We start from the raw sequence: 12,825 nt of genomic DNA, 5'->3' as shown, positions 1-12,825 counted from the left end.
CCCAGCAGGATCTTCAACAGGTTTCCTTTCTTTTGCTGTGCTTGAGCTGATGGGTACTATAGCATTTTGGCAAGTAGTTTCTGAATCACTAGGAATTGGGGGTGGATTCTTTGTAATTCTTGGTGATTTTCTCTGTAGCAGAATCGTGTGGGAACTGGCAATCCCCTTAATGAAATTTATTGGCACGTTGGCTTCAGTGCTGACACTGAAGAGTATATTAGTTGAGCTGTGCAGCCCTGACTGGGTTCTTTCCAAGTGCAATTCTCCAAGGTTTACTGAAAGTCATGACAAATTAAACATTTTGGACCTGACGAGTGAATGTATTTTAAGATGGGACGGTTGTGTCAAAGAAAATTTTCTTTGTACCACTAATTTTAATAAATTTGTTGACTGTGGATCACATACTGAGCCAAAGGAAGCCTTTGTAATGTGGCCAGAGGGTTTGTTGACTGTAAATAGATGTAGAACAGGCCAAACAGTCATAAAAAGGAGTAGATCTGAATCAAAAGGAGAGACCGTCTGCCTGCTGGTTCTGGCTGTGCTTCCATATCCATACCCTGGATACCTTTTGCAGACCTTGAACTGCCTGCTCTGTGCTTGAAATGCAAAACTTATTTTCCTTAAATGAAATCTGTAGCATGATGCAGAGTGTGTTGGGAGCAGAAAGGGGAGGCCTGTAGGGTGAGAATATTTTGAGTGGGTGATTCCTGTCACTCCCAGCTCAGCTGCTTGAGGGTGTTGGGGACACCTTTATCCTGGAGTGGCTGTGCTGTCTGTGCTCCCTGGATAAAAATGCTGCCATGGGACTCCCTGCCAGGAGCACACAGGATCTCAGGCTGCTCACCCATGATCTGGTGGGGGAAAAAGGTGCACCCAATGGAGATATCCTTCCCATGGAATTCACCCCAGGCACCAAACTGCTCTGCTGCCCTATGGTGAATAGAGACATATGTTGGTCCTACAGAAATGCAAAAGTTGTGGTGAATCCATGAAACACAGATTGTTTTCTAGCTTCAGCTCCTTGAGTGTTCAGGCAGCTGCAAGTAGCACATCTCAGAGCTGCTGGGCATGCTGGATCTCTGGCATATCTGAGACAGGGCTAAATTCAGCCTTTATGCTACATCTTCTCCAAAAGTCGTGGACTCCTGGCTGTTCTTTAGCTTTAGTTTGGACAGGCTTGGCAAAGAAATATTCAATTGAAGTTGGCCTGCCCTGGTAGAATATAATTAGCTACATATATTAACCATATGAAAACATAGAAAGACATACATTATGTCAGAGATACAGTATGTAAGAGTAAAACGGAAAGGAAGACCAAAGGAGTGTGAGAAGCACTTCACATTGGTGTCATCCTAAAAAGCAGTTTAATTTGCTGTTGTAAGTTTTGATAGGATTTTGTTTGGTTAATAATATCATTATGAAGTCTAAAAAAACGAAGGAAGGTGATGCTATTGTTGTAGTAACAGTTAAAGTGGCTCTTTCTCTTTTAAGTGCCCATTTCAGTATTTTAGATGTATACTAGAATGAATTGTCATTTTTGACAAGCCATAGCTTGAATGAAATATAAAATCAGAATCTTGCTTGATCTTGACCAATCTGGCCATCACAATAGTTTTGATTCTCTTTATGAACATGGATCTTTGGGTCACAGATATAGGGTTAGGGTAACTGAAGTCCAGCAACTTAATTTCTTTCTGTTTATCTGTTTCCTTAATGTTTTTCTTCCTGGTGTGTGGAAGAGAAGAAATTATTTTTAACACCTCTATTAAATTCAATAGATTCTAAATATTCAGGATTTGGTGTTGAATAATATGACATTAAAGCATTAGAAAATCCTAGCAGTTAGTCTAGTTTATTTTTAGAATGGGGAAGTTCTTGGGATGACTGTTCAGAGACTATTGGTCTCTGTTATATCATTTCCTCCTTCAGGGAGTGTTCACAGAAATACAGCTTTAGGAGGATGATATATAATTATGAAGAAAAGATGGGTACTAGCATCAGTGCACAATGTCTGTGCATCTGGAGGAAAGTCAAGTACCATATTTGATTCTGTAATATCATTTATTTGGATATTTTGGGTCATTACTACGGGGAAATATAATCCTTTTTCACCTAGACGAGAAGGTGATGGCAATGAAGCCATATATCACTGATGGAATCTGGCCAGTTTCACCCCTGTGAAAGTATATTATCCTCCTATGGTGTCGGCTCTGACTTAATACCACTTCAGTATTCCAAAAGAGTGTGGAAAGGCTGGCTCAACAACATGCAAAGCTACACAGCACTGTCAGGGTGTGAAGTAAATGGTACTGCTGAGAATGTTGTAGCAGGTGAGTCGGAGAGTGCCTTTTTACTAGATGTATTCACAACCATTTTAGCACAACTAAATTCATTACTCACTTGAGATGGAGAATATAAAAAGCATTACAGAAATCCAAGACAGCGTAATTCGATTTTGGCACAGATTGCCAGGTTGGCCTGTTTCCAAAAAGAACAGACAAGTTAAATTGAGAAGAGGCAGTGCTGGGATTATTAAATTAGCTTTAAGTCAGCCCTACTCATTTACAGATCTCTACTAGTGCTTGCAGGGAGAAATTTGCTAATCCCAACATCACTGCTTCTGTCTGCTAGGGAGGAAAAAATGGAGCAGCCACCCCACACCAGTAGAGATAAGCTTCTAACTAACCAGCTGCCACTTCCCATCACAACTGCAATGCAAGCATTGCACTGCAGAGCTTTGCCAAGTCCAAAGTACTGGCTCTGCAAGGGATGGAGTCAGTGTCCACAGAGCAGAGTCTTATGGTCTGTAAGAACACGTAGAATTGATGAAGAGAGGCGTCACATTTATTATAGCATCATGCTTGATGCTGGCAAGGGACTAAATTATCTCTGTGGCCAGTGTATCGACAAGGATGGGCTATTACTTGCATCTCTGATTTATGGGAGCTTGCATAATAGAGTATTGCATTTTACACAGGATTTTGCTGTACTGACATGGAAGGAAGAATGTAATTTTTACTGCATGAGTAGAAAAACATCACCATAAATATTGAAGTGCTCCACTGAAAAATTTTGCAGCAGGTTTGATAATGTCATATCTACTTGCATTTAGTTCAGATGTGTAATCTTTCTCCAAAGACTTCTCTGTTAACATCTGTTAAAATGTTTCCATCAGATCATGCCCTTTGCAGCACTGAGAGCAAGAGAATTAGTGCTGTGGGAGCAGTGGTATTCATACGCTTGCTGTGTTCCTCTGCTTCGGGGTTTTCTCGAATTGTGTTCTTGTCTCATGTAAATGACCTTGCAGCTGCCAAGAAGGAGTTTTCCCCTGGAGTGTTTGAGCAGCTTTCAGGAGTGGGTTTCTGAGCATTACCAGTTTCTGAAGAGCAAAGAGAAGGCAATGTGACATAGCTTACCCTGCCTCAACTTGCGCCCCAACATCTGCAGGATATTAATTTTGAAGGAGATGTAGCTGTGTTCACCCCAACCTTACAGGGATTTCCAGGGGGAAGAAGGAATACTTCTTCCTTCTGCCAGCCCCAGCAAAAAGGGTAGTTTCCACGGGTATAGAAAACCTGCAAATGCTACACATTTTTATGGGATTTCCCCATATTTCAAGAGAAGTCCCAAGATTTCTGGGGTTTCCCAGCTCTTCTCTAGTCTACAACTTCAATGGGAAGGTGACTACTTCTGTCATTTTTTTGCTTAATGGTTTTTTAGGAGATTTTGAAAACTGACATTCATGATGTTTCCAAGGAGCATCTGACCAAGATTAAGGTTGTGTTGACACTTTTCTTTTTTTTTTGGAGAGTGGACATTTTATGATTTCAGTTGCATGTCTTACTAAGAGTTGAGATTGTTGCAGAATCATTAGCCTGACAGTATCAGCTCTGGGAAGGGAGAGTTATCAGTGTAGTCAAAGTCACACATTTTATGCAGAAAATGTTCATGTTGTAGTGAAACCACTACACAGGAAAAAATGCCCGTGTGAAGCACTGGCGCATCATAAGTGTCAGTGTACGTATTTTTTTCACTTTTACTATGAGTTTCCTTGTAAATGGTTGCTATAAGGTTTCCTACTGAAGGTAACAGTTGCACTACTACAAGTTTGCTTCCGGCTGAACTTGAACTGCGTGAACTTTGTTCAGGCCTTTTGGCATCGTTACCAAAACCAGTGGTACAGCAGAAATAGTACACTCAGTAGGCACTGGTGTTTTCTCTTCATGGTTTTAACTCATTGAAATGTATGTTTATAGATGAATATTTAATAAATAGATGCAATGACAGATTTAATGACAGGAAGTCTGAAACTCCTGTCAAGATGATACTGGAGGGACTTAACACAGTTTGGAAGGGAATGAGAGCAAGCTGTGTATGGTGACGTGGCCAAGTTGGCCCTGTTAAGTTCCTGTGGGGAACTGCTGTCGGCAAACAACAGAGAGAAACCTTACTGAGGGATATGGCTGAGACTCAGCCCAAGAGCTTTTTGAGCAGGACTGAATCATTGTGTGTCAACTGGGGCAGGCCAGGGCCAAGTACCAGCTTGGGGCAGCTTAAGGTGCTGTGGCTGGGTTAATATGAAGTGTCATGTCCTAGTAGGACTCCTTGTCTTAACTGGACATCACAAAACCAGAATCCAGTCCTGTCACAGAATCTAAATCAAACATTAAAGTAGTTTTCTTCGATTTGTTACTGTTACGTGTTGAGCTTGCCTGTCTTTTACAATTCTTTAATGTCTCAGCATCAGTAGATAGTGCTTGTGGTCTGTGAATGTTAAATACTAATGATTTTTAAAAGGTTATTAACTCATAAGTGTGCAAAAGGGACTGTGAGAGTTAATAGACTGAGAACTGCTGAAGAAGCAGTTCTAACTTTTTTAATTGTGTCGCCATGCTTTGGTGGAGCTTTGATTCTTTAAGCAGGGAGTTGGAGTAGGTGACCTGCAGAGGTCCTGAGTTGTTCTGTGATTCTTGCATCAGCTGTTCAGCAATTGAATAACTTTCTAGGAACATGTGTATTCATGTGTTTTAATCTAATTTGTGTGGCTGTGTTGCTGATGCTAATTAAACTTTTCATAGATGCATTTGATGCCGAGGTGAGTCTTGGACTCAATATAGAAGGGAAACAATGTTCACAAGAAATCTTGAGATGACTGTGATTACTAAAAAAAAACCAAGAACTTTCTAGGACAAAGTCAAAAGGGAGAGGGACTATTACATTTGAATCATTATATGTATAATGGACCATACATGAATGAGGTAAGTAAAATCATATATGATGGACATTCTCATTGGAGAAATTTGTTTTATGGAGATGTCAAAGCTTTCTTTTTTCAATACACCTTGGTTTTGATTAAGGGAAGATGGAGGGAAACTTTATAGTCCTGGATAGCTCAATGAAAGAACAGTGGGTAAAATACAATCTTGTCTAATGTCCACTTTTGCACCAGACTGAGAAAGTAAATGTTTCTGCATTTGCTTTCCACTAGTGCCCTTTTTCTCTTTCATCACATTCTTTTCCATCCCTTCTGGCAGTTCTTGCCCTTTCTCATTCACTCTTCCTGATGCTTACATCTTTGAATTGAGTAAATGTTCTCACTCTAGTACATGACTGTTCATTTGTTTAATGTATTCTAGCATGTCAGGCAGGCTTCTCTTTTTCTATTTTTGGGTTGTATTTCAGGACAATGTGACTTTACTTTTTCCTGTGGTGGTTTCTTACTTTACTGCTGTTTCAGGTAATAGTAGTACTGCTGTGATGATACTAGTCCTGCTTTCTGACAAGAGAAACCATGGAGATGGATGCCAGTTTATCCCAGGAGAATAATCTTGGGTTATTGCCAAGTAAAACAATATGGTGGCTTTCACAAACTGCCAGCAGTTCAAAAGGCAGGGACTGTGTAAAACAGTGAAGAAATAAGTAGGTTTCTTATTCTGAAACATATTAGCTCAAAGTCCTATCTATGTTCAGTTCAAACTGTATCCATCAATTTTCTTGATGTATTTATGGAGAAAGAGAGAATTCCAGGTAAATTAAGCTGGTGGTTTTGGTCTCTGTAATAAGCTGACAGATTGCTCTGGAGTTGTGAGATGGAGAGTGGCTGTTGCAAGTGGACCAGCTTCCTCACTTCACTCTAGTGCACAAGTTCAGATGCCACAAGCTGAACAGAATGGAATGAGGGGAGAAGTTATTCATGCTTTGGTGTATAAAGGCAAAAAAGTAACAGATGTCAGTTTATGAAGGGGGAGGAAAGCAAATTTGTGTGTAGAGAGATCACCTGATCTTTTCTTTTTTTTCCACAGCAGGAAAAACCCAAACTCTTGGAGCCTTTGGATTATGAGGCTGTTATCACAGAGATCGAAAAAAATATTGGGGACAGCCAGTTTAAAGATCTGATATTGTTCCCTGATGATGACTTTTCAGTAAGTACAAGGCAAATATGTGTTATTTCTTTTCTTAGGTTTGTTCTCCTCTTTGATTTAATCTCCATTGCTAGAGGGAGAGCCACAAGTTGTCCCAGGGCTCTCTAAGATTTTCTTAACTCATGCAAAATGCCATACTTCCCTCTCACCAAATGCACTTGGCTTTTGGGTTGTTTTTTTTCCTCTGACATTTATATATGCATGACTTTACTGCTCAGGGTTAGATAAAGCTTGAAGCCCTGGTTGTTCCCAGATACATTTCAGGAACTCACTAAACATGTTATTCTATAATGTATACTTCTCTGTTTTTCAGCACAGTGGTTGTTTGGCCAGTCCTAGAATCTCTCCCTACTATTATAGTCTGATTTAGTCCAATTTAATCTGTAACTTCTGATCCTGTTCTGTTTGATGTATTTGGCCACTAGATAGAGTCTCTGGTGCTGAGGAAAGCTCTCATGGTGGGACACTGAGAGGCAGTGGATCCCTGACCCCACAGCCATGGAGCTGCCTGACCTCATCCTGGGTCCCCCACTGCTTGTCCTGGCAAACTGCAAAGACATGGAGAGCCTGGAGGCCCAGGGCAGCTCTCCAGTGCCAGTGCTGGGGTGGTCAGCAGGGTGGCTGGGGAGCTGTGTTACCAGGCAAGTGCACGGGCAGATTGCCTGCATTGAACAGCAACTTCTGCAAAATCACCCCAACTTTGTAAAACATTTAGGTTTTGATGAATAGGCATTTTCTAATGGAAAGACATTTCAATTTGTGACCAATTGTAACTGCTCTGTGAGGGCCCTTCCCATCAGCTCATGGCACTGCTCCTGTCCTAGGAGGGCAGCTTAATCTAATCGACTGCTTTGTTTTACTAAATGGTTCTATTTCCTTGGTGGCATTAACTGAGTTAATGTGCTCATGGGATTGAAAGAAGCTAAACAGAATAGATTTCCTCATTATTTTTAATTCCTTTATCCATTTTGCACATTTGTCAATTTATGAAATTAGCATTATAAAGCTGAATAGACATACTGCGTGCTGTATGTACAAGGCTCTTGAGCCCTTTGATTTAGAGTAACTGAGATCAAGTCCATGGAGCAAACCTTCTCAGTGAAAGAAGAATCTTTTCTACTGCTAAAGACCTCTGTCTGTCAAGCATATTTTCATATCCTTATTTTCATTTATTTTGAGCAGTTGTTGCTTGGATTTTAGTAGCTACTTCTGTTTTGTTTCCTCTGTGTTATGCTTTGCACCTATTTGGCATAATCTATCTAAATTCAAAAAATAATAAGAAAAAAGAGATTAAGACAGATGAGAGAGGTACTTGCATGGTGGAGATGGTCTGTACTCACAGAAGAGCAAAGGCAGTGGTAGATAGGGTCCATATCCTTGCAATAAACCTCTCTTATCTTTGTTATCTCCTGTTGAAGTCAGTGTCAGTTGCAAGAGCCTATGTCACCAGACAGGACTGCAGAGCTTCTGTACCAGGCAGGTGTTCCAGTTGCAGAATATCTATTTCTAGTCCTGCTCTCTGCTGCTGAAATATCACCTGTGCACAAAAGTCTGGGTCAGACATTTGAGTAGAAAGAGGTCCACATCTGACTGAATTAGGAGGTGCCCAGGCTGACTCTGAGTGGGATTTAATGTGATAATGCCCAAGGAAATGGTGGCTGGCCCTGTTTAACTCCTAATGATTACACTTGCTGCAGACTTCATGTCTCAGTGTTGACACAGCCCCAGCTTGGGCCTGTGGGTGAGCACATCCTATAGGCAAAAGTCTCTTCAGAGTGAAACCCCAACCAAAAGAGTTAGCTGAGGCAGTGGACAGAGGAGAAAATTCTGCTTTTAATAATGATTTCCAATTTTTGGATTTGTCGTTCACCACATGCATCAGATATGGGTGAATTATTGTCACTGTTGTTTCATCTCAGAATTGCTTCTCATTTTACTTGCATTCAAAGAGAATGCTGTTATTCTCACAAGACTTCTGTTGGTCATTTCTAACATCTTATGTGAAGTCTGTGGAACAGCAGAGAATTCTTTATATCAGAGTCTGGTAGACTGTATTCCTCCATTCCCCTGCATCTCCGCAGAAGAGTACAAGGTGTATACGTTACAGATGCCTTCTCTGGTTTTATTCCAGCTGGGGAAAAGATACTTCACTTCTTTTGTAACCATGCTTAATAATCCCTTAAAAAAATAAAAAATAATCGATTCACATCAGTTCCACTTCTTGTTTTCCTAGCAATTCCTTCCTTGTAACTCATTTGCCTGCCCAAAGTCCATTTTCCATTTCAGAAAAAGCATGTCAGCTCAGCTTCAAGTTTCACCTGTTCCTGGATCCCTTCTGTTGCTGTGCTGTGAAATAATGGCCAGTGGAAATTTCTGCAGCAATGCATCAGAGCAGAGCTTACACTGTACTTCTTGGTGGTAGTAAGAGGGAGTTGATTGCCTTCCTGTTGTACTTATAAAAAGGCAAGCTTGGTGATGATCCTGGTAGTTTTGCATCCTCACCATTGGGTTGCTTTGCTTCCTTTACCTTCTGCTCCCCAAACCTGGCCACACTCCCCTTAACAACTGGAACTGCTGCTGTCTGGGATTCCTATTTCTCACTTTTCTGCTATGTGTTTGCCAGAAAGGAGGCCATGAAGGAAGTGTTATACCTTCCTTCAAGTTGGTCTCACTCCCACCTTTAACCTTTGACATCTTATTGTTGCCTGGATTTGTTGTCATACATCTGTACTTCTGCTCCTAGGCACTGTCATATATCCAAACAAAATACTTGCTGTATCCTTTCATAAGTAATTTTTTATATTTTCTTCCATCCTTTGGAAATTCACTGAATGCCCAGCAGCCTCTTTTCAAATCTCTCCAGGATCTGAAGTCTTGCTTAAAATCACAGCTGCTCTTCCTTAGTGGCAACAGGCTCAGCACTCCTTTGCTAAATAGCTTTGCTTGTTTGCAGGTTTAGTAACTAAGTGTATGTTAATGGTATGTTGATAAATATAAGTTAATTGTTTTAAAAAGGTAGATGAAAGTATTTAATGGTCACTTAAATTTGTATACTATAAAAGCATGTTAAACTCCCTGGGTTGTGAAAATTTGTTCCTCCTTCTCATGTATGACTTTCCTAAATCTGTTTGAAAAGTGGAACTCAGACTTTTTTAAACTATTTGTATAAGTATGGCTGAATGCCTGGTTTTCAACCTGCAATAGAAGCAATAATTCATTGCCTAAATTCAGGACAGGTGTAAGATGGCAAAACTTGCTTGTATAATGCAAAACCTGTTGAAGGGTCAGTCTGATGTGCTCCTGACTCTTTGAGCTTCTGAAAGCCCACCTGGGAGCCCTGTTCCCTCCCAAGTATTGCAGAGGCCTTAGAAGAAAAGGAGCTGAATTGTGCAATCGCTGTACTTGCCATCACTGCAGGCGTGATTGTTTCCAAGCTTCTTTTTTTTTAGCTCTGAACAAAAGCCAAAATCTCCCTATTTTTCAGGTTGTGAAACCTCTGCTTTCTAGATGCTGTGCAGGGACAAAAGTTGTTCATCTGGATACAGAAGTTCATAACAGAACCAGATGCATCCGTAAGGGGAGGGAGCAAGAGTCATCAAGGACACTGCCTCTTCACATGAAACATGTGTGCTATAGGGGCAGCTGGAAGTGCAGGCCTTGGAGCCTCCTTGGAAAAACCCCTGAAAAACCCCTTGGAAACCTGACTGTTATTTCTAAGATCAGAAGAGTTACGGTGGTGAGATCATGAGTTATGTCAAATAGCACATGACTTAGCTCCCACTTTCCCATGTGACAAGGAGTATCTGCTCATTCTTAGAGGAGCAGAAATTGAGTCCATTTCTCTCATGACTAATGGTGTTATGGGTATCCTTGACGTGCACATTTGCATGGGCTGGCAGGAGCAGGACAGTGAGAGGTATCTGGACTCCTAGGGGTGCATTCCAACTGTTTAATGCAGTCAGAAAAGCATAGCCTCTCACACTGAATGTGATTCAGGGAGTGATGGGGCAAAATCTGTCCTTTAAATGTGCTCTGTTCCTGCTTTCCTTTCTCTTTGCAGCCTGCACAGGTGGTGAGATCTGTGCTGGGACCGCAGCCTGTCAGGGAGCTCTGTACCACAACAGCCTCTGCACCATGGTATTTGTACAGCATAGTCGCATCTTAGCCTGCTTTTTAATTTGATGGACTAACTCATTGCAGGTTTTGGTAACATTAAGTAAATCTGTTTACTTGGATGAAAGTGGGGCTGAGCAGCTTTTCTTTAGAGAGCTTGAACATAAGCATTACCAGGGAGGAACATGTCAGCCCGTGTGTGGTTAGGTCTCTCTGAAGGGCGGCCTTTGCAGGAAGTAAATATCATCATTGTTGATTAATCCCTCTAAAGATTTAACCACTGCTGACGTGCTTTCAGACTAAAAGCTATTCAGAATAGATTCAGACTGAAAATGTTTGAAATGGCTAATGGAGTTTGAACTCCATTTTCATATGCTAAATTCACCATGTCACTGGGAAGTAGTCACTGCCTGAAAACATTATTCCTAATCAGTGTTTGAAAAGGAGCAGTATTAACTTCCATGCTTCATTGTAGAAGGTGAATGTGGCAAGAGAAGGTGCTTAGGGAAATTGCACCTTGTAACTCATCCAACACCTGGGGCCAACAGCTTATGCAAATAAGACAGCCTGGCAGTGCCAGAAATCATGGCTAGATATAGGATATTTATATAAAATAAATTAAAAATAATTCAGAAGAATTACAGACTTGAATGCTTTAGGCTGATACCTGCATTATTTGATTACCACAGTTTGCATGCACAAATGAGAGGGTAATTGGCCTTTGGCTTGAACAGACAAGTGCCATGATTGCCTAAACATTAGAAATTAGGCTGAATTCACAGCACATTTATACATACTGAATTCTCGAAATAAAATCTTTGATTTTTTGGGTGACTGACTCAGAAGCACATGTTCTGTTGTTGAAATTTAGTTCTTTTCTGAATAAAGCAGTTTTGGTGAATAATACCGTTCCTGATCAGCCTGTAGGAGCATTTAACTTTGAAAGTAATTGACTATGAACAGGAAGTGCCTTTGTGGCCAAGCTTTTGCAGCTAAGTGGTTAAACATGACTAGTTCTCAGAAGGGAAGTGCTTTGTAGTTTTTAAGACAAGTTTAAATATAACAATATATAACATTTTCCATGTCCCAATTCTTTGTAAATAAACCTGTGGTATTCTTTGTCAAAGTCTAGAAAGGCAGCAAGCCCAGTGTTACCCGATTTCTCAGGTTTGCAGGGCTCTGTTTCTTTCTTTCAAGTGTGGCTGGGAAGGGCACCACAGGCAGAAAAGTGGGCTTGGGTTACCTGTCTTGTTCAGCTACAGTATTTTTATCAGGCTGTGTAAGGAGAGGGAGGCACAATGGCCCCACTAAGGTAGATGTTGCCTGTCTCAGTCAGTGTGTTCGTGTCAGTTGACAAGTGTTGTATTAGGTAAAAAGAAATTACTTGCTATATGTCCTACCTATAAAAAAATACTGGAAACTACTTTCTGTGCAATACATGGAGCAGGCAGGTTTTGCTGTGGGCAAGCAGAACAGGCTGTTGCTCTCTCTGAAGCTTATTCACCATCGTGACAGGGTCAGTGTGAGGTACAGAGTACATTTCATCTCCTCTCCTGTGGCCTCCCACTCTGCCTCAGTCTGGGAAGAGGAGCAGATCTTCAGCAGTGCTGTGTGTGCTGGGAGGAGGGTGCTTCATGGCTGCAGGGCCCAGCCCTGGGAAGAGCTCAATATCATGGGCCACAGGGGCACCCCAGGCTTTTCAGCTGTGCTCAGGGATTGCATCTTGTCATGACTGCTGAAAAAACATTACTGCTTCAAATGTCACGTATGTGTGAAGTAAAAGCAATGAGGTGCATTCCAGAGACTGTGGGTACTGCTGGGAAGTCCCTAAGCAACCAAGAATTCAGACATCTCTTACTAAACATAGCCTGAAAATTCATACTTCTCCATCTTCTGTCTCTTTTACTCATAGACTCAATGATTGTGTAAAGCACTTCATGCAGGCATTGATAACATAGCTGAGTAGAGCCCAGGAACCCACATTTAGGAAACTGTGCTCAGTTTATCAGAACAATGGGATTTTTTTTCACTTTCTGGTGTCTATGACACCCCCATCATTTTTTTTGTGAGAGCCAGGGTTTAATCATATTGTATCCTGAGCTCGCCAGCTGAAACAGAAAAAGTTCGGGGGATCCCATGATGTTTCTGCCTGAGTGATACATGCCTTTCTTTCATAGCTACTCATGTGGAAAGTAATGGGGGAAAATCAAAGTGGTTCATGTCAACTCTAAGGAAAAATGCAGTCCATTATATCCAGGCACTCATCATGTAGAGTTTGGGTGCTTCAATT

The 12,825-nt window shown here is 41.2% G+C and overlaps 1 protein-coding gene across 19 annotated transcripts in view; it reads left to right on the top strand.

Annotated features, from left to right (window-relative positions):
• The window catches only part of DOCK10 (dedicator of cytokinesis 10), a 144,962-nt gene that overhangs the window by 49,014 nt on the left and 83,123 nt on the right, over positions 1-12,825 (top strand). For 17 of the 19 annotated variants that reach the window (XM_048314385.1, XM_048314387.1, XM_048314380.1 and 14 more), the window contains exon 2: positions 6,303-6,422. In XM_048314385.1, the coding sequence (XP_048170342.1) occupies positions 6,303-6,422 (120 nt within the window). The remainder of the gene's footprint in view (positions 1-6,302; positions 6,423-12,825) is intronic. The other 2 variants (XM_048314369.1, XM_048314382.1) reach the window with 1 other exon arrangement.

This window comes from Corvus hawaiiensis, chromosome 10 (assembly GCF_020740725.1).
Source record: "Corvus hawaiiensis isolate bCorHaw1 chromosome 10, bCorHaw1.pri.cur, whole genome shotgun sequence".
In the NCBI taxonomy this organism is placed as follows: domain Eukaryota; kingdom Metazoa; phylum Chordata; class Aves; order Passeriformes; family Corvidae; genus Corvus; species Corvus hawaiiensis.
The sequence above is the reverse complement of the archived record's forward strand: the minus strand, read 5'-3'. Positions and strand labels throughout refer to the sequence as shown.